This window comes from Ips typographus, linkage group LG3 (genome assembly GCF_016097725.1).
Source record: "Ips typographus isolate SLU linkage group LG3, UJ_Ityp_2.0, whole genome shotgun sequence".
Taxonomy (NCBI): Eukaryota; Metazoa; Arthropoda; class Insecta; order Coleoptera; family Curculionidae; genus Ips; species Ips typographus.
Window position 1 is genome coordinate 2,849,425 of NC_138424.1, and position 22,118 is coordinate 2,871,542.

At 35.9% G+C, this 22,118-nt stretch overlaps 7 protein-coding genes across 11 annotated transcripts; 4 read left to right on the forward strand and 3 right to left on the reverse strand.

Annotated features, from left to right (window-relative positions):
- Window positions 1-632: 632 nt before the first annotated feature.
- Window positions 633-2,786, forward strand: LOC145726529 (uncharacterized). Its single transcript, XM_081975658.1, is given in 4 exon segments — window positions 633-824; window positions 919-1,174; window positions 1,573-2,480; window positions 2,482-2,786. Coding segments are annotated over 4 exon segments (1,437 nt in total). The 5' UTR covers window positions 633-698; the 3' UTR covers window positions 2,629-2,786.
- LOC145726518 (uncharacterized) lies at window positions 2,781-9,223 on the reverse strand. Of its 5 annotated transcripts, none has more exons than XM_081975642.1 (14): window positions 9,063-9,223; window positions 7,937-8,066; window positions 7,603-7,752; window positions 7,378-7,540; window positions 7,127-7,319; window positions 6,831-7,072; window positions 6,460-6,769; window positions 6,282-6,404; window positions 6,066-6,219; window positions 5,735-6,009; window positions 5,543-5,678; window positions 5,281-5,483; window positions 4,098-4,334; window positions 2,781-3,309 (listed from the first exon to the last, which is right to left on the reverse strand). In XM_081975642.1, the coding sequence occupies exons 2-14, from the start codon at window positions 8,062-8,064 to the stop codon at window positions 3,062-3,064; spliced, it is 2,562 nt and encodes an 853-aa protein (XP_081831768.1). In that variant the 5' UTR covers window positions 8,065-8,066; window positions 9,063-9,223; the 3' UTR covers window positions 2,781-3,061. The 5 variants fall into 5 exon arrangements, with proteins under 5 accessions (XP_081831768.1, XP_081831771.1, XP_081831767.1 ...); XM_081975645.1 differs by having other exon boundaries at window positions 6,460-6,766; window positions 7,937-8,081; window positions 9,063-9,219; XM_081975641.1 differs by having other exon boundaries at window positions 7,937-8,081; window positions 9,063-9,218.
- Window positions 9,224-9,391: 168 nt separating this feature from the next.
- Window positions 9,392-10,612, forward strand: LOC145726533 (uncharacterized protein C6orf136 homolog). The gene has a single exon (XM_081975664.1). The coding sequence runs from the start codon at window positions 9,560-9,562 to the stop codon at window positions 10,424-10,426; it is 867 nt and encodes a 288-aa protein (XP_081831790.1). The 5' UTR covers window positions 9,392-9,559; the 3' UTR covers window positions 10,427-10,612.
- BORCS6 (BLOC-1 related complex subunit 6) lies at window positions 10,579-11,609 on the reverse strand. The gene has a single exon (XM_081975665.1). It carries the CDS (start codon window positions 11,462-11,464, stop codon window positions 10,694-10,696), a length of 771 nt encoding a protein of 256 aa, XP_081831791.1. The 5' UTR covers window positions 11,465-11,609; the 3' UTR covers window positions 10,579-10,693.
- A 144-nt stretch (window positions 11,610-11,753) lies between these two features.
- Window positions 11,754-13,179, forward strand: asf1 (histone chaperone asf1). The gene is made up of 4 exons (XM_081975673.1): window positions 11,754-12,051; window positions 12,416-12,531; window positions 12,587-12,763; window positions 12,819-13,179. Exons 1-4 carry the CDS (start codon window positions 11,943-11,945, stop codon window positions 13,032-13,034), a joined length of 618 nt encoding a protein of 205 aa, XP_081831799.1. The 5' UTR covers window positions 11,754-11,942; the 3' UTR covers window positions 13,035-13,179.
- Window positions 13,180-13,275: 96 nt separating this feature from the next.
- Window positions 13,276-16,643, reverse strand: LOC145726527 (uncharacterized). Its single transcript, XM_081975657.1, has 5 exons — window positions 16,356-16,643; window positions 15,961-16,298; window positions 15,679-15,907; window positions 15,438-15,625; window positions 13,276-15,382 (listed from the first exon to the last, which is right to left on the reverse strand). Exons 1-5 carry the CDS (start codon window positions 16,476-16,478, stop codon window positions 14,704-14,706), a joined length of 1,557 nt encoding a protein of 518 aa, XP_081831783.1. The 5' UTR covers window positions 16,479-16,643; the 3' UTR covers window positions 13,276-14,703.
- A 153-nt stretch (window positions 16,644-16,796) lies between these two features.
- Window positions 16,797-20,997, forward strand: LOC145726521 (protein zyg-11 homolog). The gene is made up of 11 exons (XM_081975647.1): window positions 16,797-17,059; window positions 17,123-17,410; window positions 17,462-17,739; window positions 17,802-18,051; window positions 18,112-18,364; window positions 18,422-18,643; window positions 18,700-18,784; window positions 18,835-19,087; window positions 19,141-19,316; window positions 19,377-19,566; window positions 20,224-20,997. Exons 1-11 carry the CDS (start codon window positions 16,942-16,944, stop codon window positions 20,367-20,369), a joined length of 2,259 nt encoding a protein of 752 aa, XP_081831773.1. The 5' UTR covers window positions 16,797-16,941; the 3' UTR covers window positions 20,370-20,997.
- The last annotated feature ends 1,121 nt before the right edge of the window (window positions 20,998-22,118 follow it).

Below are 22,118 nucleotides of genomic sequence, written 5' to 3' on the forward strand. Positions count from 1 at the left end.
TACATCAATAAACTATACTTGACCGTTTAATAACGTCAGTGGCGTAACTTTCCAGTGCTAAATTATACTAAATAACTGATGAAAAAAGTATAATAACTGTTGATAAACTGGTAAAGAAAATCAGCGTCAAACTTATAAACATCCATATTAATTTATACAAATAAAGACTTAAAAAATAAAAAAAGTTCTGCACCGTTAATGATTAACCAGATATTTAGAAGACACGAGTGTACCAAACAATTATAAAAGAATTAGTTTCCTTGTACTTTTACCACTAATTTAATTAAGTAATGCGGTCAGCATGTAAATTTATGTGAACGATGACACATGTTAAAAGGTATTTAAATTATATTCAAGTACTCTGTAGATGTGTATACCTTGATCTACAATTTACATAAATTAACTCCAATAATTAAAATCAGTTTATTGCAGTTAAATTTTAAATTAAACTCACTTACATTGTAAATGAAAGTGAATGTTACACAATGTATATTTATCATGCTTAATAACGATAATGTGGCTTTCAGTAGTTGAGAGGTGTACCGTCATCTGTGGCGCTATTAATAATCACACAGGAAATTGACGTTGACAACCAGATTAAGAAGAGTTTTTCCAACTTCATTGTTGTTTATAGGTAATTGCCGATTTTTTAGTAAATAAATACAATTATAAATAATCAATTTTACATTCTTATTTAAATGGAAATTTTACATAATTTTTGTTGCATTTGTTTAGAAGAAAAATCAGATTTTTATCGTATAACTGAAAGCGACTCTAATGGGATTCAGTACAGTCAAAAATTGTCAGTTTGCGACCCCCAACAAGTAAGTTGAAAAAGTATTAACAATTTTGCAAAAATCATGCAATAATATCAAAATGTTTGAATAATATGTGTTCAGTTTGAATATTTATCTGTAGGAATGGAATAATCAATCATTGGCTATTTGCAAAGACTGCTCTGACAAAGTGGATATAGCTTACAGCTTTATAAATTTATGCAAAAAAAGTTATGAGTTGCGTAAAGAGAAGCTACGACAGTTTGAAAGTGAGAAGAAACAGTTTGATACTGAAACATTTACATGTTACAATTGCCAAAAAACTTTTAAGCAGAAACGGTTTCTTAAAAGCCACATTACTAGGACTCACTTGAGTTCTAATGAAAAAACCCATGGAGGTAGGTTGAGCTTAAAGTTCAATTTTGTTAATTTCTGAATAGAATAAGTTCAAAAGGTAGTTCCTTTCTTTTTGAGGCTCTATGCAGCCACCAGAATGATTGTAAAGTCACAATGTGAGAAAACCATAATTTAACCCTCAAATTACGTTTTTGTCACGTCTCAGTGCCTCCCTTCGTTTTGGAGCTAAGTGACATCAGGATTATTTTAACAAAACAGTAATTAAACCAGCTTTCAAATTATGTCATTTTGATGTCAAATTTGCTCTGCATGGAGCGCCAAAACGATCGGGAGTCAGTGTGTGAAAAGTAGACAAATGTAAAATCAATGAAATGAACAATCATATTAGATAAGTGATATATCTTTTTTTATTAAACTATTTTAACAAGTCGTTTTTTAGGTGGTCCCTGCAAAATTGAAAATCCAAAAATAGACAATAATATCGATATAGAAGATCCAGTAAAGTCAGAAGTAAAAGGTGAAGAAGATGAAACTGATCAAGACTATTTTTCCCACAATGATGCCGCCTACGAATCGAGTGAGGAAGATGAAAAACCAAAAAAACAACAGAAAGTAAAACGCGCTAAAAAACCAGAATCTCTGACTTGCGAATATTGCGGAAAACAATTTAATCGACACCAGCATTGGTCGGCCCACATTCGTTCCAAGCACACATTTGAAAAACCCTACAAATGTCAATTGTGCGATGCCAGTTTTGCCACGTCCCACAGTCTTTTAGTGCATAGAAGAAACCACAACAACGAAAAACCCTACATTTGTAGTACTTGCGGTAAGAGGTTTGTTTGTTCCGGTGATTTGTTTCATCACAACAAAATCCATTTAAACAAAAAAGAGTATGAGTGCGGTATGTGTCAAAAACGATTTAACACCACAAGCATATTGAGAACACACAAAATTGTTAAGCACACCCAACCTGAAGATTGGAAGTATGTTTGTGAGCTTTGTGAACGCAGATTTCCAATCAACAGCAGTTTGACTCTTCATATGAAACGTCACACCGGAGTTAAAGACCATTCCTGTCATATTTGCGGTAAAAAGTTTTTCAACAAATCGGAAGTGAGCAAACACATTATGAGCCATTCGAATCAGAAAAACTTTAAATGTCACCTGTGCGAAGATAAAGAGTACAAAAACAAAGAGGGTTTGAACAAACACCTAAAAATCGTGCACGATTTGGGCACTTGGAAAGCGCCAAAATTGGAAAAAAAGTTTTTGTGCATGTTGTGTCCCAGACGTTTTACGTTCAACAACAAGCTGCAAAGACATTTGCTGTCCCACACCGGGGAAAAAACCGTACAAGTGCGACTATTGTGATAAAAAGTTTGCTGATGTTTATTATCGGAAAAGTCACATGAAAAAAGAACACGCAGATCGACTTGATGAGGACGGAAGCGATGATAAGTTTGTCCTAATTCCTGCAGGAAACCTTGTTTGATTTTTGTATTTATACTCGAACTAAGACTTGACTTTTTTATAGGTATTGTATCAAAAATAAAATTTTTATTTATTTTTAAATCACTTAAGCAAATCTAATTTTTCCACATATTTTTGATATTAAAGCAGAAGAGTGACAGAAAACACAGTAAATAAAAATACGAATTTATTTCATAACCATTAACACAGCAATATACGAAAATAACATTGTGTCCTTATTGTAGTAATTAAGAAAGACAGTAATGTAATGCTTATCCCAAGTCGGTTTTCAAGCAGAATGCTGCTAGGGAAACCAAATATCTAACTAAGCAGTAACTGGGGCTCTACAATCGCCGCCCCATTATTACGAGTACGACCTAGAAAATTATTTTTTTGTGTCAAACGAGCGTAATTCGATGCACACTTTGCTTAAAAAACTCAAATTGTGCGGATTCTCACACTTTTGACCGTTTTTTAGCTATAGCGTCCTCGACCGCCTTCAATTGTTTGAGTAGTTCCTCCCTTCTGGAGGTGGCCTTCTTCGCTTTCGGATCGTTAGCTGGCGGTGAAGTGGCCGGTCGTTTTTTAGGTTCCACTTTGGAAACGTCCGGTTTGCGCGGTCCTTGTGGATTTTTCAATGTCAGTTTAATTTTAGTTTTTTCAGTTGGAGCGCTTTTTAACGCGTCCATTGCTTTAACAAGTTCTGCAAGTTAAAACATCTTTAATACTAGAGCTCGAATCAGATGAGAAAAGGCCACCGCATCATCAATGACGCAGTTTTTAAAACTATTTCTTTCTCCTTCTACAGTTGCCGTCGCATTAGATATAATCAGAGGCGTCCTATTAAAATATTCCCGAAAATATATTGTTAAGCGGTCAAAAAGCCACTTGGCAACGTAGTACGGTTTTTACTTGGACACAATTAAAACAGATGCGGCAGCGGCCAGGGACATTTGGACCTTTTTATATGCTTTTACTAGCCGGCACTCTAAACGGTGTTGCCAAGTTTAATAAAATGTAGTGGCGGACAGGGAGACTTAGGGGGTTAGGTTAGGTTCCGTTTTAGTCTGGTGTTTTGGTTGTATTGTTGATGGTCGCAGTTGAAGTTCACATAGTGTTATGAATAAAAAACGTTATTTTGTCAAAATGTCTTTCAAAAGGGTTGGAAAGAAAGGTGTTATCATATACAGCCAAGGCCGTAAAATCGTCAGTAACGTCTTACAATTTATGAAGAAAGAAGCAGAAGGAGTTTCCATTCCTTTGAAAAACTTGTTGTCTTTTATTTTCTTTATTAAAAACGACGAAAATGTTTCATTTTACTGATAAAGTAATAGCACGCCACTGACTGGCTGCAACAACTTGGAAAGTAACGAGAGCAGCAATATTTAAAGCGAGACGTACAGAGATCGTGACATCATCGTTTGATGACGCCTGTGGCCTTTTCTTAGCTGATTCGAGCTCTACACCTGCTGGAAGTGATTAATTATTTACCTGTAGCTTTTCTGACGTCACGACTTGGCGGTGAATTGCTGCGACTGGATGAGCTGCTCGACTCGCTGCTATCAGAATCGCTGGAGCTGCCAGAACTCGAACCGGAACTGGATCTGGACGAGCGTTTTGCTCGACTTTTTACTCGAGCCAAAGCCGCCGCCACTGCCAACTTGTTGCGAGCGCGGTCTATGTCTTTTGAGGGGGCGGGTGGATTGGCGGCGCTCACACGCATCATTCCTAACCAATCAGACGAATTTAGTTCGAACAGAACAGAACAACGATCCTTTATTAATAAAACTTACAAAACCTTAATGGAGGAATAATAATCAATTGACGTTGCGATTGTTAGTGGTATCAGGACATTAATGAGAGTCTTCAGAATAACTTATTATTGTCCTAAAACCTGCATCAATCATAAATCCTCCCTTTGTTTTACACAATACCAAAGTGTCATGAATTATAACCATAAACATGTTGCGCCAATAAGTGAAAATTTAAAAATGAATGTGATATACACGTGCTTTTTTAGTGTGCAAGTCTAAGTAAATAGATAAATAAAACACGACTGACTCGTATAATTATCACAATTATTGGAATATTGCAAGGACAATTTCACATTTAATTGCAAAAGCAATATTTTACATTTTAAAGTAATTTTTTTTATTAATCACTCTTGCTTTAAATACATAGGCAGTGTAACTTAGAAACTGAAATTTTAACAAAATTAAAAGGGTCATCATCAAACATAAATGTGTTAAATCTGGTGACAGATTAATTTAATATACTAATCACAATTCAGTCGTGTTTTTAACAATTTAGAACAACACCCACGACGACAATTTCCGTTTAAACAGCTTCACTCCGTTACCTTTCCATTTTATGTATTTCGTCAATGTCGGAAACGCTATCGGTTAGAAAAATGCTCTATTTAAATATTTTTTTCATTTCACTAGTGCTGCTGCGTCACATTACTGTTGCAATCGTGAAATTTAAAATGTTGTCAAAACCGTCCTAAATAGTGAAACACTACAATTTGTATTTCGTACACCCTGTATTAAAGGGTATTCATTGCCTCCTACTAAGTAAATACCGAAATGTGACGCAACAATTTCGATACGACCAAAAACGACAGAAGCATGAAACAAATTCCGCATGAAAGTAACAATGATAGTGATAAACTCACCTGGAGATGGCGCTCGTCGCTTGGGGGCGGGTGGATTCATCAATGCCGCCCTCTCATTGGCCGCCTTTCTTTCTGAAACTATGACGGATGGTGACACGTGACGTCCGGCCCGTTGCTTTGACTTTGACCTATCTCGCCGATAGGAAGACCTCGATCTGGATCGGTAGGAGCTTTTGCTGGTGGCCGTGCTACTTCTTGACGAACTGTTTATATAAAAGTGTTACTTTTCCTCACAGGTAGAAAAGAGAAAGCTTTAACGTACCTGCTTGAATACGAACTGGATCCTGAACTGTACGACCTTTTGCGATCTTTTCTGCGTCCTGGAGATTTGGATCGCATCCAGGGATCTTGCCACTCGTCACCTCTAGTCGGCCTGTCCTCCTTTTCGGCTCGTTGAACTGTAACCATCACTCACAAAACACTGCTCAACTACTATAAAAAAATAGAAACTAACCGATAACTTCTCGTTTAGGTTTTCTGCGTTCCCGTTCGTGACGTTCGGAGCTGCGCGCTTCGGTGCGTTCGTGCACTCTCGGCGGAGGCTCTTCCTCGAATTTTGCTTGATAGTACTCTGGAGGGGGACCTCGAACCGGGGGTCCCATTTCCCTGTACGGTCGGGGATGTTCACGTCTGGGCGGCATGTATTCTGGTTCGTAAGGAATCGGTCTACGGCCGTAATACTCTTCAGGGGGTGGTCTTGCTGCGAATTCGGGCATGTGTCTTACATATCTACGAAAAATTAATAAATTCAATTTACAAATAAATAATGCATGTAGGACAGTCACCTTGGTTCAGGAGAAGGAATTCTTCCATAATATCCATTCTCTTTATCAAATTCCTCCTGAGCTATGCTGAGATTCATTTTCTTCTCCTCAAAGTCAATGTCTTGTTCCTTTCTCCTCATCGATTTTTTCAACATTTCCTTTGCAGTTCTTAAACCTAATTGGAATTCACACAACAATAAAATAACAAAAAACATTGTAAGAAACGTATCAAATTACCTCTTTCCCAAGCCGATTCAATTAACGTAGCTTCCGGCTTATACATTCTATCATCCATCATCCGGCCCATTCCATACTCGCCTGGCAACATGGGCCGTACCATATCAAACATCGTATAATTACCTGCAAAGTCAACCTTAAGCATCACCTGCAAACACATTAATCTACAATTTAATACCTTTGTCTGTGACTCCAGGATGCAGAAATCTACAGCTAGCTCCCCAGGTACATGCACCTCGCGAGAAAAACCGACACACCGGTCTAGGTTCGGTTTCTTCAGGTCTAGCGTCGTCCTCGTCAGTCACTTCACCCTCTTCCAATTCTTTTTCTTCTTTAGTCGCAGCTAGGCCTTCTTCCTTGTCCTCTTCGCCCTCTTCTTTGTCGTCTTTATCTCCGTCTTTAGATTTGACGTCTTCACACTCACCATCTTCTGCTTCAAAATCTAGTTGCTCTTCGGCTTCGTCTGTCCTTGTGGTATCCACAAACTGCTGCAGTTCAGATTCAATGTTAGTACCTTTAATCTGTGCCCTATTGGGAGTGCAAGCAAACCTTTTTCTCTGGAGCTGGAGGTTTGGTTTCATTGTCGTTTACTGAATTGCTACGCTCTGCACGATCACTAGGAGTCGGCGATTTTTTTGTTTCTTTAACTTTTTCATCTTCTGAATGCGCTTCTCCTATGGAGTCTTCCAAGTCGGATACGTCCGATAAATCTTCGTGTGAAATGTTAAGTTCATTTTTTTCTGGTTTTTCTTTTGGACTTGCCGGTCTTTCTTGGTCTGACTCCATGTCACCTTTAAATTAAATATTTTTACTTAATTAAAGCAAAAAATGACACTCACACTTACCATCAGAAATATCTTCTGGTTTTGTATCAGCTGTCGTCGCATTGCTTTTGTGTCTCGCCGACGAAGAGTCTCTACTGCCCGCCTCAGAAAAATATGACGCACTACGTCTTCGTGACCTTCTGGAACTCCGTGAAGACGATCTGCTAGAACTCCTTTTTCTTGACCTGATCGAACTATTGTCACTGTCCGAGTACTGAAATGTATTCCTTGAATAATCAACCTTTAAGCAACAATGTTTGAGGTTAAAATACCCTCGAACTTGGTCGTGAATTTTTAGGACTTCCAGGCGGTTCAGCTGGCGAGCTTGGACCACGTTTTGGACTGGCGTATGACGCCTCAGATTTTGGCGTCAACGGTCGGCTACCATTGTCACTGCGAGACGGCGACCTTTCAAAAGATGATGCCGAGTTTGACCTACAAAGAAATGTTTTGGTTTAAGTTTGTTTGTTAAAAAGAGTTCGTGTTTATAAACTAACCTATTTGACCTAGATGGGCTTACAGAACCAGCTCTGTCTGGACTGGGTGGGCTTCTAGGACCATTAACCAACTTGTTTTCTGGAGTTGCAGAATTGCTTTTTACCGAATTTGATCTTGATCGACTAGGAGCTGAATCAGGGCTTCTAGGTCTAAAAATACCAAATTTATCTTTTGTTTTATTTAAGTTTTATTGTATACCTAAAAATTCCATGCTAAGAAGAGAGAACTATTACAAATCAATGCTCTAGGTTCTCTGTTCTTATCCTGGAGTTCCTTTGTATAATTTTGAAATTTCCAGTGTTAACATGGAGATAAAATGATTAATAAACATACCTGTCAGGTCTTCCAGTTTCACTTCCAGGACTTTGAGGGCAACTGGGTGCCCTAGATCTGGAATGTCTGCCATCCTCATTATCACTCTCATTACTAGATGAGCCACTTCTAGAGTCTTCTGACTCCATTGCTGGAATGGCACAAACTGAGAATATGTTACTAGTTAGAAAATATCAAGGCAAATGTAAAATGCGGAAAGTTAAACAATTATGAAAAAAAACATTGTTTTAATACAGGGAGTGATCAATATTTAAATACAAATTATTGTAAGCACTATAGAATTATTTCGTAAAATGTAAGCCAAAATATGTAATATAGTTAAAATTACTGTGTATCAAAAAATCAAAATAACTACTTTATGCATAATCTTAAAAAAATTACTACAGTAGCAGTATTCATTTCAGTTCTAGATGGAGTGACTGGAGTGACATTTCACAGCTGATGTTTACACTGTAAACAAATGCAATAGTCATGTGACCATATTACAAATGAGATCTGTCAGGTATATCCTTGCCTTGGACACTAGAGGAAAGGTTACCTAACATTGTTTGATCACCCTGTACAAATGCAAGACCAAATGGTATGTTAAACAGATGGGAGCGGCCGTAATAGTTAACACTGACTAATAATAATTTAAACACCACTGCTAAATTAACAAAGTAATGACCATCTCCAATCTGTTTGATCCTTTTTGATACAAAAGTTTAGTATTAACATTATTTAACCTGAAACAGAGGAATCCTTAAAAAACTAAAAAAGCAGTAGAAAAAAACTTGTCCCAACATTTTTTTAAAGTCATTTGGTGGAACCCTTGTAGCTTAGATCTTACCTGAGAAGAGCCAACTCCCCTGTTACCATTTAAACACTTGAAAAAGAAAATTTTCAGCATCATCTTGCAGTAAGACTATAATTCCAATACTACTTAACAAGACTTTAAACTTCTTTACTCCGCGGCACAAACTACTTGACAGTCTTTCGCGTATACTTTGCAAATACGAACTACTTTATGATGAACGGAACTTGGCGGACATTTCGACTATAAACTGTATACATGAGCACATTTTTGCTTGGCGATGAAAAGGAACTGTTACTTTCACTTTAAAGGACACAAACTTGCCTGTCTTACCTTGTTTATAGCTTCGGGATAACCTCGGCACGAATCTGATTTTGAGATTGCCGTTTTATCTAGGGAAATTTCTTAAAATTCCTTTGGACTTCCAATATAGCTTTTTCTTTAAAGCATAATGGCGGACAATCGGCATCGGCATTTCGATTTTTCGGGTGTTTTGACGTTTGTTATGACAGTGGACGCACGACACTTTTTATTTTCAATCTTCAATCGTGTTGTGTGTAGACCACGTGACATATACTTTGCACGCTGGACTCTATCACGTGATTATATAATTTATACCTACACAGAGTTGACAGAACGTTCTGACCGGCTAACAACCAATCATAAGCCGTGTTTAATATCAGCAGTTTTTTGAAGAAAAAAGTGAAATGTGGTCACAAATTTAAAATTAACTAAAATAATAACGTTATTTAACACGGGTAATAGCAAGAAAAATGCATTAAAGAAAACCAGACTATACTTACCGATCTGTGTAAATTTTGATTGTGAAAATGGCACCCTCATTAGGATATATTCAAAGACTTTCAGGTCACTTAATAACCTCAAAGCATTTAAGCCATTTCCATCAAACCCGCTTTACTAGTCAAATTGTTCAGTATTTAAGCAATGTCCAAACGCAGTATAAGATTGAAGACCCAAAAATTAGTGAAGTCAGCCTACCAGTTGATAACCGAGAAGTAACAAGTGATGTGGTATCCAAAATCAATGTTGGTAGACAAATTACAATCAATAGATTGTGTTCAAGCAACCAGCCTCAAGTGGCGGAAGTTCTATCAACTGATGGCAAGTCAGGAGTTTCTGAGGGCAGGCCCTCCCCAGATAAACTAATGCAAGTATATAACACATTAGCAGAAACTCTACCACAATTATTTGTAAAACCTCTTGATTATTCCTTGTATGATGATAAAATAGTGTTTGAGGATAATATTAGGAATTTAAGAACAGTAGGCTTACTGAACTATGCAAAACAAGTTGCTTTCCTTAGAACTGTGGGACATTTCAAGTTTGCCTATGTTAAATTTGATATTCTGAAAATTACTCAACACCCAGAAGATGGTACAGTCAGAATTAGGTGGAGAATAAGAGGAATATCAACTGTTAAAGTTATGTTTCAATTTTGGAAATTTAAATTCTGGAAAATAAAGGAATCCTTTGATCAAGTGGCAAACTGGTATGATGGCTATTCAACTTTCTATGTTAATCAAGATGGTAAAATCTTTAAACATGTTGCTGACAAAATGATGCCTGACTCAGACTCAGTGACTACAACAGACACTCCTTCTCACTTAAGTAGTGCAAAGCTGGCATTAATGATATCAGTGATACCAAAATGTTCTGATATTGGACTTCTTATGTAAACTGAAATATTAGAGTGTGGTATTTATTTGATTTTTGTGATTGTTTTTGATGAATTAGATATTGTTAAACAACTATCAAAATTGTTAGAATGTTTATGATTATGCAATGTAGTGGTAATGTTCTTATTTTGTTTGGATTTAAAACAAAAATGTTGTAACTGCTGCAAATAAATTACTGATTATCAATTACAATATTTCATTTACATTATTCTAATGTACAAGAGATCATCTTTACCTAGTCATAATTCATAAAATAACAACTTCAAACTAAACAAAGGATTCAAATAAATCAACAAGTTTCTTAATTTCTTTTATCTTTGCTGCTTGAACTTCAGCACTTTTAATGTTTTGGGTGATTTCTTCAGCTTTAGCCATCATGGTGTACATGCTTTTAATATTGCCATCCATGGAATCAGACATTTTTGCCACAGCATTTTTGTAAATGTCCACATTATCAGCAGTTATTGATGAGATGGAGTGCAGAATCCCACTCAAATTTTCTATCAAACTATCAACTGATGTGGCTATTCTCTGAGCCTCACATTCTAGGTCATTAATGAGAGCGACATTAACTTGTCCCAGTTGGGGATCTAACAATTGCCTGTACAATGTATTTGGGGTTCCAGTTCTTGAAGTACCAACTGAATCACCATTTTTCTTTGCCACAGGACTGGATAGTTTAATTTTAGTTTCTAAATCTTCAGCAACAAAATGTGTCATGTTTCCTTCAATTCGAACAGTCCCATCAAAATCTAAAGGCCTTTTGGGCTTATCCATGAGTGGTTTACAGTGCAAAGTAACTGGCCTTTGGTTACAAAAGTGTTCATCTACTTCTACTGAATCTAAGTCCAGAGCAGGCTGATCTTGCACCTCTAAATTTTCGGATCTAACAGATATTTCACTGTAGGACTGGGTCATGTGTTGGGAAATTTCATCATCCTCCAAATCAGGGAGATCCTCTAATTTTGGGTTTTGCTTTTCCTCAGGAGGTCCCAAAAGGTTTAACTGTGAAGTTGATGGAGACGAGGACGACTGCATGGTTTTGATCGGTTGTTTTGACTATCAACAAGTAAATAGTTGGGGGCCCCTTTTGCCCTTTGGTTGATGTTATTATTTATTATTATTGACATTGTCAATCACCCAACAGCAATTTAGCGATGTTGGCAAGTTTCCAAACCTACCTTACATTATAATGGCAACAGTGACCGAATATAGAAGTGACAAAGACATCTGTCAAAAGTTACACTGTTTTTTGACAGTTAAAGAAAAAGAAGAAAAATTCCCGCTTAAACTTGTTATTTTTTGTGTGTTCAATTCTTAAGTGCAATCTGGTTAATGCCTTGCTTTTTTTACCAACTACATTTTAAGTTAGATTTTGCCCCTATTTCACGTCTTATCGTATAAATTCCTCAAGGCACAATTGAGTTTTAACCTGCCAAGTACCACAATTCAAGTAACACTTTCTGTAAAAATTCTAGCGAGTTCTGAGAAGTGATTGTGATTTTAGACAATAATAATGGCAAAAGTCCAGCTTTGTAATATTACCGTTATGGACAATCCCAGTCCCTTTCTGAATCCATTCCAGTTTGAAATCACATTTGAATGTATTGAAGAACTGAAGGAAGGTAAGTGACTACTGAGTTCTTCCAATTATAAACACTACTCATGGTATGGTTGATTAACTCATTCATAGACTGGACAAGTGAAGTAGTTCAGAATATTTAGATAAGCTTTCAAGCATGTTTAAACCATATTACACATCTGTGTGACTTGTGCCTCTTAAGTACTGTTCATAAGACTGTAAGAAGAAACCTATCGGCACCACAAACACTTTACTCACAATTAGAATTGTTCTCAGTGTGCAGTCTTTAAATATAACTTCTCACAAATCTATTTTTAGTTGATTAATTCCTAATAAAAGTCAACATAATATGTCATACATTTCTTAACATTGTATAATAGCTGAAACAGATAATTTTTTCTATGTAGATCTAGAATGGAAAATGATTTACGTTGGTTCTGCTGAATCAGAAGAATATGACCAAATTTTGGACTCTGTCTATGTTGGACCAATTCCAGAAGGAAAGCACATGTTTGTTTTTCAGGTGGGTTGTAATTCCCGTTTAAAATTACTGTTTTTTCTTGAGTACTGCATTTTAGGCGGACCCTCCTAATGTGTCCAGAATACCCGAAAACGACGCTCTGGGTGTAACTGTAGTCCTTTTAACCTGTTCTTACCGCGCACAAGAGTTTATTAGAGTAGGATATTTCATAAATAACGAATACAAGGACCAGGAAATGAAGGAAAACCCACCCAGTCCACCACAATTTGAAAACGTAAACTATCGCTTTCTTCCACAAACATGTGCGGCAAATATTATAATAATTGTAGGTGCTGAGAAATATTTTGGCGTCTGAACCGCGAGTAACCAGGTTTAAAATCAACTGGGAAGAACCAAACGCGCAGGAAACGATGCAAGGCAACGCGGAGATTGGCGAGACAATCCCAGAAGACAGCACGTCTCAAACCGGAAATGCAGGCTCATCTGTGCAAGTTCCTAGTTTTAATGAGAGTTCAAACTCATGGGCCACCATGGAGTGTTCTTAAATGACAATTCTCAAAATATACAAATCCTGACTTTAGTTTTGTTCTTCATTTTGCAACAAAAAATGTCTTTCAAGTGTAGATTACTAAGACTAGTTATTTATAATACATTACTGTCCTTTAATTTAATATAGTTTGCTAAAATACAGTTCTGTTAGTCTTTTTCATGTTCTAAACAACCAGTAATTGTTTTCGGGAATTAAAAAGTGCTGGTAAACTGAGGGTGATCAATAAAACAACGTAGTATTAAAATTTGGTGTAAATGGTATAAAAGTATACAAAATAAAAAGTGGTATTAAAATATCTATACAGGTATCAAATTAATGTTCGTTGTCAATTGATAAGAATAGTATAAATAAGAAGGAATATAAAAATGTTTCTTAAAACACCCAAAAATGTAGTGTTATACAGGTTGGTCCAGTTTTATCAATAATTCATCTATAGCCCATCAAAAAATAAGTTGACATACAGTTCAGTTTAAAAAATCGTTTTTTGCTACAACTGTCAGACCGTTGGACCAATTTTGATCAAATTTGGAACAAGTAATTATGAAATGAGTACCTACTCGTTATGTGATGTGAATGACATTCTTCAAAATTGTTTAGTCGCGTCGATATAGGGGGATAGTCTTTATTTTCTACGCTCACTGGATATTATTCAAAAATGTCTACTTGGGTTGTTGTGTTTCTTATTTTAAAATGTTTCAAAAGGATTCAAATCTGGTCATCTGTGAGGTTTACGAGTTAATTTTTGACACTGAAAATAGTCAAAAAACAGTCTTAAAGCACAGTGAAGCCTCTAGAAGTCAATTTAATACTGACAAAGCGTGAAATGGCATGTTTAAGCCTATGAAAAATGTAAAAATAGTTTTTTAAGTTTGCTATGTCAAAAACTTGGTGAATATAACCCTAAAACTCGATTTTCCAAGCTGAAAGCAGTTTTAAAGCATTAAAAACAGTCCAGAGAGTCCAAATTATGAAAATAACTTACTTCAAATGCAAATTTAAGCACTTTTCATTGGTTCAGAGTCACTTTTTGGTGTCCAAGTCAATTTTCAAGGTTAAAATGTGCGAATTTGTAGATAAAGTAGTTTTTCATGGCTCTACAAGTCAATTTTCACTACAGTTCTTCAACTTATCTGAAAGCTATATAACGACCGACTACAAAGACAGTTTTTAAGCCTCTCAAGCCAATTTCACCGTTTCAAAGTAAATTTACTGGTTAATAAGTCAATTTTCAAAACTAAAGTCTTTCAATATTTGTCTGAAAACTATGAAAACTGGCTACAAAGACACTTTTTTAAGTCAATTTTCACCGTTTTCTAGACAATTTTTAAGTTGGGTTGGTTTTGGGTCTTTGAACGTAACAACTCAATTACCTCGTAAACAAAGTTTCAAATCATGAGATACTTATTTTGTCAAATTGAACAAGTAAAAAATAAGGCAGAAAAATTAAAACTTTCTTTCTGTATTTTACACCACAGGGTCTGACAGTTATGACAAGAAACTTTTATGGACTGTATTTTCCTTGGGAAGCATTTTTCAGGTAAATAACATAATGTATGTTAACTTATTTTTTGATGGGCTATCAATTGGTGAATTATTGACATTTAAAACTGGACCACCCTGTAGAAGAACATCTACAGACTTTTTGAATAGAAAAAAAAAACCATTCAGCTAAAAAATTCCATCTGATGATCCTTTTTTAAATGTACCTTCCTGCTGTAATTATCTATAAACTTTTTAGGACAATAATCGCATTCAAAAGGTTTCTCCCCAGTATGCGTAAAAATGTGCCGCTGTAATTTATTGCCGAAAGCAAATATTTTAGGGCACATGGGGCATAAATATTTTTTTTCCGCTTTGGGCGCTTTCCAATTACCCTGATCGTGCACGACCTTCATGTGCCGGCGCAGTCCCTCCCGATTTTTATAGTCCTTATCGCAAATTGTGCACTTAAACAGGCGCTGATTAGTGTGCGTGTTCAAATGGAGCATCAATTCCGCTTTGTTCACAAACTTTTTCTGGCAAATGTGACAGTCAAACTCTTTGATTCCCGCGTGACGTTTCAAATGTTTCACCAAGTTGCCCCTTATCGGGAATTTTTTATCGCATAAATTACAAGGAAATTTCCACTCTGCTGGGTCTAAATGCATTTGTAGCCGGTGTGTGCGCAAGTTACTGTGAGTTTTGAAGCTTCTTTCACATATGGGACAAGGATAAGCGCGGTCTTTGTTGTGTATTTTATTGTGATGATTCAAATCCGCCGATGAGACAAAACTCTTCCCGCAGGTGGCGCATATAAAGGGTTTTTCGTTTTTGTGCTTTCTTGAGTGAATCAGAAGACTGTACCTAAACAAAGTTGAGTTGTAATAACCAGAAACTGCAAACGACAGTTCTAGTTTACCGATTTTTGTAGCTGGAATCACACTGATCACATGAATAAGGTTTTTCAAAGGTGTGTTTAGTGCGGACATGTTTAAGCCAATCTAGACGTTTTTTAAACACCTCCTCACAGTACTTACATTTTTGAGGTTGTTTTTTCTTTCTCACCTTTTTTTTGGTTGATCCATCATCCGACTCATCATCATCATCCTGTAATTTCAAGTTATATACAAAATACCTTACATTTCAAGATAGGATAGTACTTCAGATTTTTCACTATAAGAGCTGTTAAGATCATTATTGCCAAAATCAGTAACTTCAGCCTCAGTATCACTAGCATTGTCTTTAATAGACTGAACCTCAAATTTGTATTTTAAATCTTGGTCTGTATTGGCCACAATGCACTTTCTAGTATTCTCCTTATCTACGTCTTCATCCACTGATGGGTCACTTTTTACCAGCACCTCATCAACAATTTCTAAACTTTCATTCCTGAAAACAAATCAATTTCTTTATTTTGTTTTTCTACTCATCAACTCACTTACTTCTGGAGAGTATTACAAGGTGTATTATAACAGGATTGTTCCACATTATTACACTCACCATCATATTTATTCTTACTATGTAATTCAAAAATATGTTGACTTAAGTACTTTTTCTGCTGGAAAGATGTTCCACAGTTATTACATGTAAAATTCTCCTCTTGTGCGACCACACTGCCATTACTCTTAATGGATTTCTCATCATCATCAGTTCTATCTAACTTTTCAACAGAATTACTCTGTCTAAGCTGTTCACTATCTATACAACACTGTATGAAATGATAGGTAATGTCCAGTTGTGTTATACACACCCGACAAATTTGGTACTGAGGTTTCCATGTCTGAAATTGATATTATAGTTAGTTTATTCAGTTCAGGCTTTTTAACCGGGCAGTTACCTCTTTAGGAAGACACAGTGTTAACTTTTTCAAGAATTTTAAGTTGTTTTCATCATCACTGTCCAAAGAGGACAAAGACTCAGAGGCTGTACAAATGCAACACACACAACTAAGGTCCCTCATTCTCTTTCAGACATTTGGTCAAACAACATGTTGATGTTAATTAAATATTAATAAAAACATTCATTTTACCATACTTTTCAATGTACTGTAAAAATTATGTTTATGTTTATGTAAACAAAAACAGTAAATGGACTAACGTCATAACATTTAGCAGACATGTTTGTTTATCTGGAGTTAAAAGATCATGTGGTGTTAATAAGACTCTCAAATAGGATAGTCACGTGCAAACTCTGTAATTTTACTGGTGAACTTTTAGTTAAAAACGTTATCTGTCAATCCTTTCACTCAAACTCATGTATTTCTTTTTGTTGACTTTTTGATATGATTTTTTTAATGTTCTTCATACAGCTGATCTCAAATTAAATTATAAAACTAGCAAACAGTACTTATAAATTTTAAGTTTATTTATAAAAGAAAGAAAATAATCCGTATTTGATCTAGTAGTGTTGGAAAATCTAGCAAAATGTACGAAAGTCCAATATCTCTAGAAGAAACATGTTTAAATGTGGTCTGTGATAATATCTTAGCTTATATTGAGCCACAAATACAGACAAAGGATGGATGGACTACTGACATAGAAGGTAAATATAATAAACTACACTATCACAACACACATTTACTAAACAGGATTAAAAATCATTCAGGCAGTGACTGTTATGATGATGAAAGAAGTGACAAAAGGTACAAGTTTCGGGACCCAGATATATTTCTAATTAAACAAGTGTCTGAAAAGCTGATGAATAAGATGATGGAAAAGAAGTTGCTGTGTGATGCCACTCTCAACATATTTTCAGAACACAACACCAAATTAAAGTCAGTAAAAATTAAGAATTGTAAAGTCACTAAATGTGGCTTGCAGGTCTTGAAGCAGCATAAAATTACTGATTTAGAAGTCAGCAAGCTTCGCAATGTTTATATTGAGGATGTTCTAGGTAAGCTGAATGATGAAAAATGATGAAATATGTTTAATGGTTTTGTTTAAGATTGTTTAAGTGACTGGTCTTTGGAGAATCTTCGGACAGCAAATTTTGCCTACTGTCCTTGCATAGAGATGAACAACTTTCATTTTTTGACTCATTTGCGTAGTCTTAAGAACCTGAGAAGTCTTAACTTGTCTTTTATTGACCTAACTCCAGCCACATTTAAAATCATTTGTGAGGATTTGCAAACTTTACAAAAACTTGATATATCTGGGACTGGTATCAAAGATATAAGGTCTCTGGAGATGTTATCCACTACTCTTGTTAGTCTGTCACTATGTGTGAGTTGTTGTTGAGGGTTTTTTGGGTTTTTGTTGTATACATTTAAATTTGTGTGTGACAGGACATGTTAAGTGCCAGTGATTATCTCATACCAACTTTAAAGCAGCTACCTCATTTAAAATTCTTGGATGTTAGTTTGTTCAATGAGAAAGCAGACAAACAGATGCAGGACACACCTGTTGTTGAGCTACTGGACAGTTCTGATATGCTACCAGAACTGGAATTTCTAGATGTGTCAGGTTGGAAAGATTTAATTCCTGTGGAATCTCTGGTGGCTTTTATAGACACCCATCCAAGGCTGAATTTTGTAGGTCAGTGTGGCTGGTGCTGGTCAATTTCAGTTCCTATTAACTGACTGTTATGTTGAGCAGGTATGGTGCTAAGCTCAGTGACGTTTGAGCCAGTATTTTGTGAGCCAAGCTCTTTGAAAAGGTTCCCAAACTTGCAAATAGCAGGATTAGGGAATGAGGAACAAATTAAATTGACTTTACAGTACTACAAGTACAGATATAATTACATGCAAAAAGCTTTGTATCATTTGTTTCAATTGACTAGTTCATTTTCTGAGGCTAGACCTGATGTTTTTAAATTTGTATTGCCTGGAATGGAAGCTCATTCTAGTAGGTAAGTGATGGTTGTCTAGTAATTAAAAATGTGTTAGTGAATGATAGGCTTAAATAGGTTTGGAGTTCAAATGGCTGCTACTGCATGCCTTTACAATCTAACCCGCGATGAACTGAGTAAACACATTCATCCTCAAACATTAAGTCGAGGGGTTGAGCTGACTTTAGTTGCGATGGAAACGTTTCCGGACGAATTTCAACTGCAGAAAAATTCCCTGTTGACGCTATGCAGTGACCGTATTCTACAAGAGGTGACATTTGACAGATTCCGATGCGCTAAGTTAGTTTCCTAATGATAATTGTATTTAATAAACTGAAATTTGTATGATTACTTAGGTTAGTTTTGGATGCTTTGTGCGGCTTTGAGGATCTCAACATGAACCGTATGGCAGTGGCAATTTGTAGTATTTTAGCGTCTAAGGTTAGCAATATTGGTCTGGGGGTTTTTGTTTAATTCAACTGTTTGAAAAGGTGTCAACAGAAGAGACGTCAGAACTGGGAGCGAGGCCGGTGTATATGCGCAAATTGCTCTCAATGGTACAGAGCAGAGTGGAATCTTCGGTGTCGGACATGACTTTGAAATTCACTCTGAGCGCTTTGTGGAACTTGACGGACGAGAGTGCGGCCACCTGCTCCGTGTTTTTAGAGCAGGGCGGCAGCCATCTTTACCTGCGAGTGTTGCAGAAATTCAAAGGAAACGCCCAAATTGAGACCAAAGTTTTAGGTTTTTGTTACTTGGTTTTTGGTAGTTTATTTAATTAACTCGGAGGGTTTTAGGTCTATTAAACAACATAGCAGAAGTGATACGACTACGGGAGAAGCTTTTGACAAACGATTTGGTCGATTCTTTATTTAAACTTTTACAATCGGAAAATATCGATGTCAGTTATTTTGCCGCTGGTATTGTAGCTCATTTGACCTCAGACGGTGAACAGGCCTGGAAAGCATGCAAAGTAAACGAACTCTCTTATACTATGTAGTAACAAATATTAGCAACAAAGTGATTTTTTTAGGTAACCGCACGAAAAAGGACTGAAATGCTGGAGGCTCTGGCCGCTGCCGTTTCACATTGGGAAGTTCCGGACAGCGAAATGGTGGCCTATCGCAGTTTCAAACCTTTCTTTCCTCTGCTCAGGGTTGATATGGAGTATCAAGCGCAATTGTGGGCGGTATGGGCCATCAATCATGTTTGCAGTAAAAATCGTAAGTTTATTATTAAACGGAGTGTTCAGCTAAATATGATGTAGTTCGTTTGGTAAGTTTTTCTCAAAAGAAAAGGAGGTGGGGGAAGGATTTGCCAAGAAAAAAACTACCTACATTTAATTTAATAAATTTTCAACGTTTAAACCAGATTTTAAAAGTCACGTGACTGATTTTAACAGGTGTCAACTAGCTTTTACAGTGTGGCAAGTCCAAAATTGCATTTTACGATTTTTTATTTTACGATTACAGCTTTTGTAACCGTTTAAATTTAATTTAGCAAATTTTAACTGTATAAACTGTTTTGGCAGGTGTCAACTGACATTTGCAGTTTTGCAAGCTCTAAAATTGGATTATCAAAGTCATGTCTTTTACAACTCTAAATTTAATTTTCTGCATTTTTCATTTTTTTATCACTTTATTTGGTTCATTTGAGTTAAATGAGATGATTTTGAAGACAAGCAGATACTCATGTTCATCACTGTCTCATTCTTTAGTAACCGTAATTTTTCTTTAACTTACAGAGGATAATGATTTAGCCTGCATTGTTATGTAAAATTTGTTTATTTATTTCTTTTTATTTAATTGTTATCCCAAGGATTTTAAAATGCTTTTTCACCTAATATTTACACCTTAAACTTAAAAATCACTATTTTTTAGCTGGTCGGTACTGTCAAATGCTGTACGAAGAACGCGGACACATTCTCCTAGCTAATCTGATTAATTTCGGCACAGCCCATCCGGACATTCGACATTTCAGCCAGGAAATCCTGCAAACTCTCAGAGATCAAAGTGTACCGGTATGAATTGGCCGAGCCTAGATGTGATTTAAAAAAAAGCTTTAAATGTATCCATTAGTGATGATTTTCATTAATTTTGCGGTAAAAATGAACAGACCGGGTCGTTTTCTAAGGTTTTGCAGGCAGCTGATTATAGTGAGAGATTTGTGTGGTGCTTTTAGGTTTGTTATTTTCAGATGGGATGTGATAAATAATTGCTCTTAGTTTAAGTATAATATTATTCATAGTAGTGGGTATTTAGGTATAAAACTGCAAAATGTCCGTAAAGACAATTTTTCCTAAACTTACCTAAATATACACACTTGTGAATAATATTGAATTAAATAATTGTATACTCTTTAACTTAAGACGGTGAAATTATGAGAAAAAAAATCTTTCAGCAAAATGGGGCTATGGAAAATATCTTTTTACAGGGTGTTTCGTTCGCACTATGTGGCAGCTTAAAGGTATAGTTAAACAATCAGAACCACCCCCTGTAGATATATTTTCTATAGCTTTGTTGGGCTATTTTTGTACTTTACTTTAACAATTTAATTTCGACAAAATTTACTGTTAGCTGATGTTTAAAAGGCGTTTTTTTTGCCTTGATATAGCAACTTTTGTGATTATACGGTAATAAATAATCGAGAGCAAATGGAATTTTTATTTCACCAAAACTATCCCTCAAGAAGAAAAGAGATGCCAATAAGGCAAGAAGAACTGAAAAAGAGTGAGAGAGAATTAATATAATTTCTGATAATTTATTAAAGGGATACAATAATTTAATTCAGTTGTTCCTGCTCGCCAATCAGCCGATAATTTGATAGTTACCACGTGACTGCGCTAATCATACTCAATGGAGTGTCATGTGACAGTTATCAAATTTAAGTCTGCTTAGTCCAATTGCAAAATTATTAGCTTGTTTGCTTTCTTTACCACTTTTGCGTCTACTTCTTAAAATGCTTATTGTTTATCTTTATAGAATTTAAAAATAAAAAACATGCAATACCTGAAAATATGGTTCCGACCAAAAATTCCATGTAGTATGATATACAGGGTGAAGAGTTATGTTTTTCTAAAAATGACTATTTAAATAAATTGGATTGGGCAACACAGAAATTGCATTATTGGAATATTGTTCGTTTTATGCCTCATGTGCAGAGCAAATTTGACGTCGGGATGACGTAATTTGACAGTTGGCCAAAATATTGTTTAGTTAAATTACGTCGTCGTGACGTCAAATTCGCTCTGTATTCCTATTAATTTAATGCAAAATTAGTGTAGTGTTGTACTGGCATCTGATAAAGCAGGATATAAATACACTAGTTTTTCCCACTCACTGGTGTTCACATTATAACAAAATATTCGAGTTTTATATTATTTGACTACTTCCCGTGCTCTCTTACACAGAAAAATAGTGTTGTTTGAATTTTAAATGAAAAAAAAGTGTGTATTTCTATTATAATACGAGGCCGTGCGCATTTTTAAATCGCCCGCGCTGTCACACAATGCAGCCAAATTAAAAATGCAAAAATCCCACAGCACCAGCTGATTATGGATCCAAGAGGAGCCACACTAGACAATCCGCGATTTTCTGCTAGTCTGAACAGAAAATCCACGATTGTTGCAGAAAAACTGTTGTGGAAACCTTAAAAAACGGATTAAACATAAAAACTACGGTTTTCCAGAAGGTGCCGCTTAGGGCTCCGTCAAATAAAAATCGCACACGTTCTCCACGAGCCCCAAGATGGCCGCCGTATCTAGGGACATTTCAAG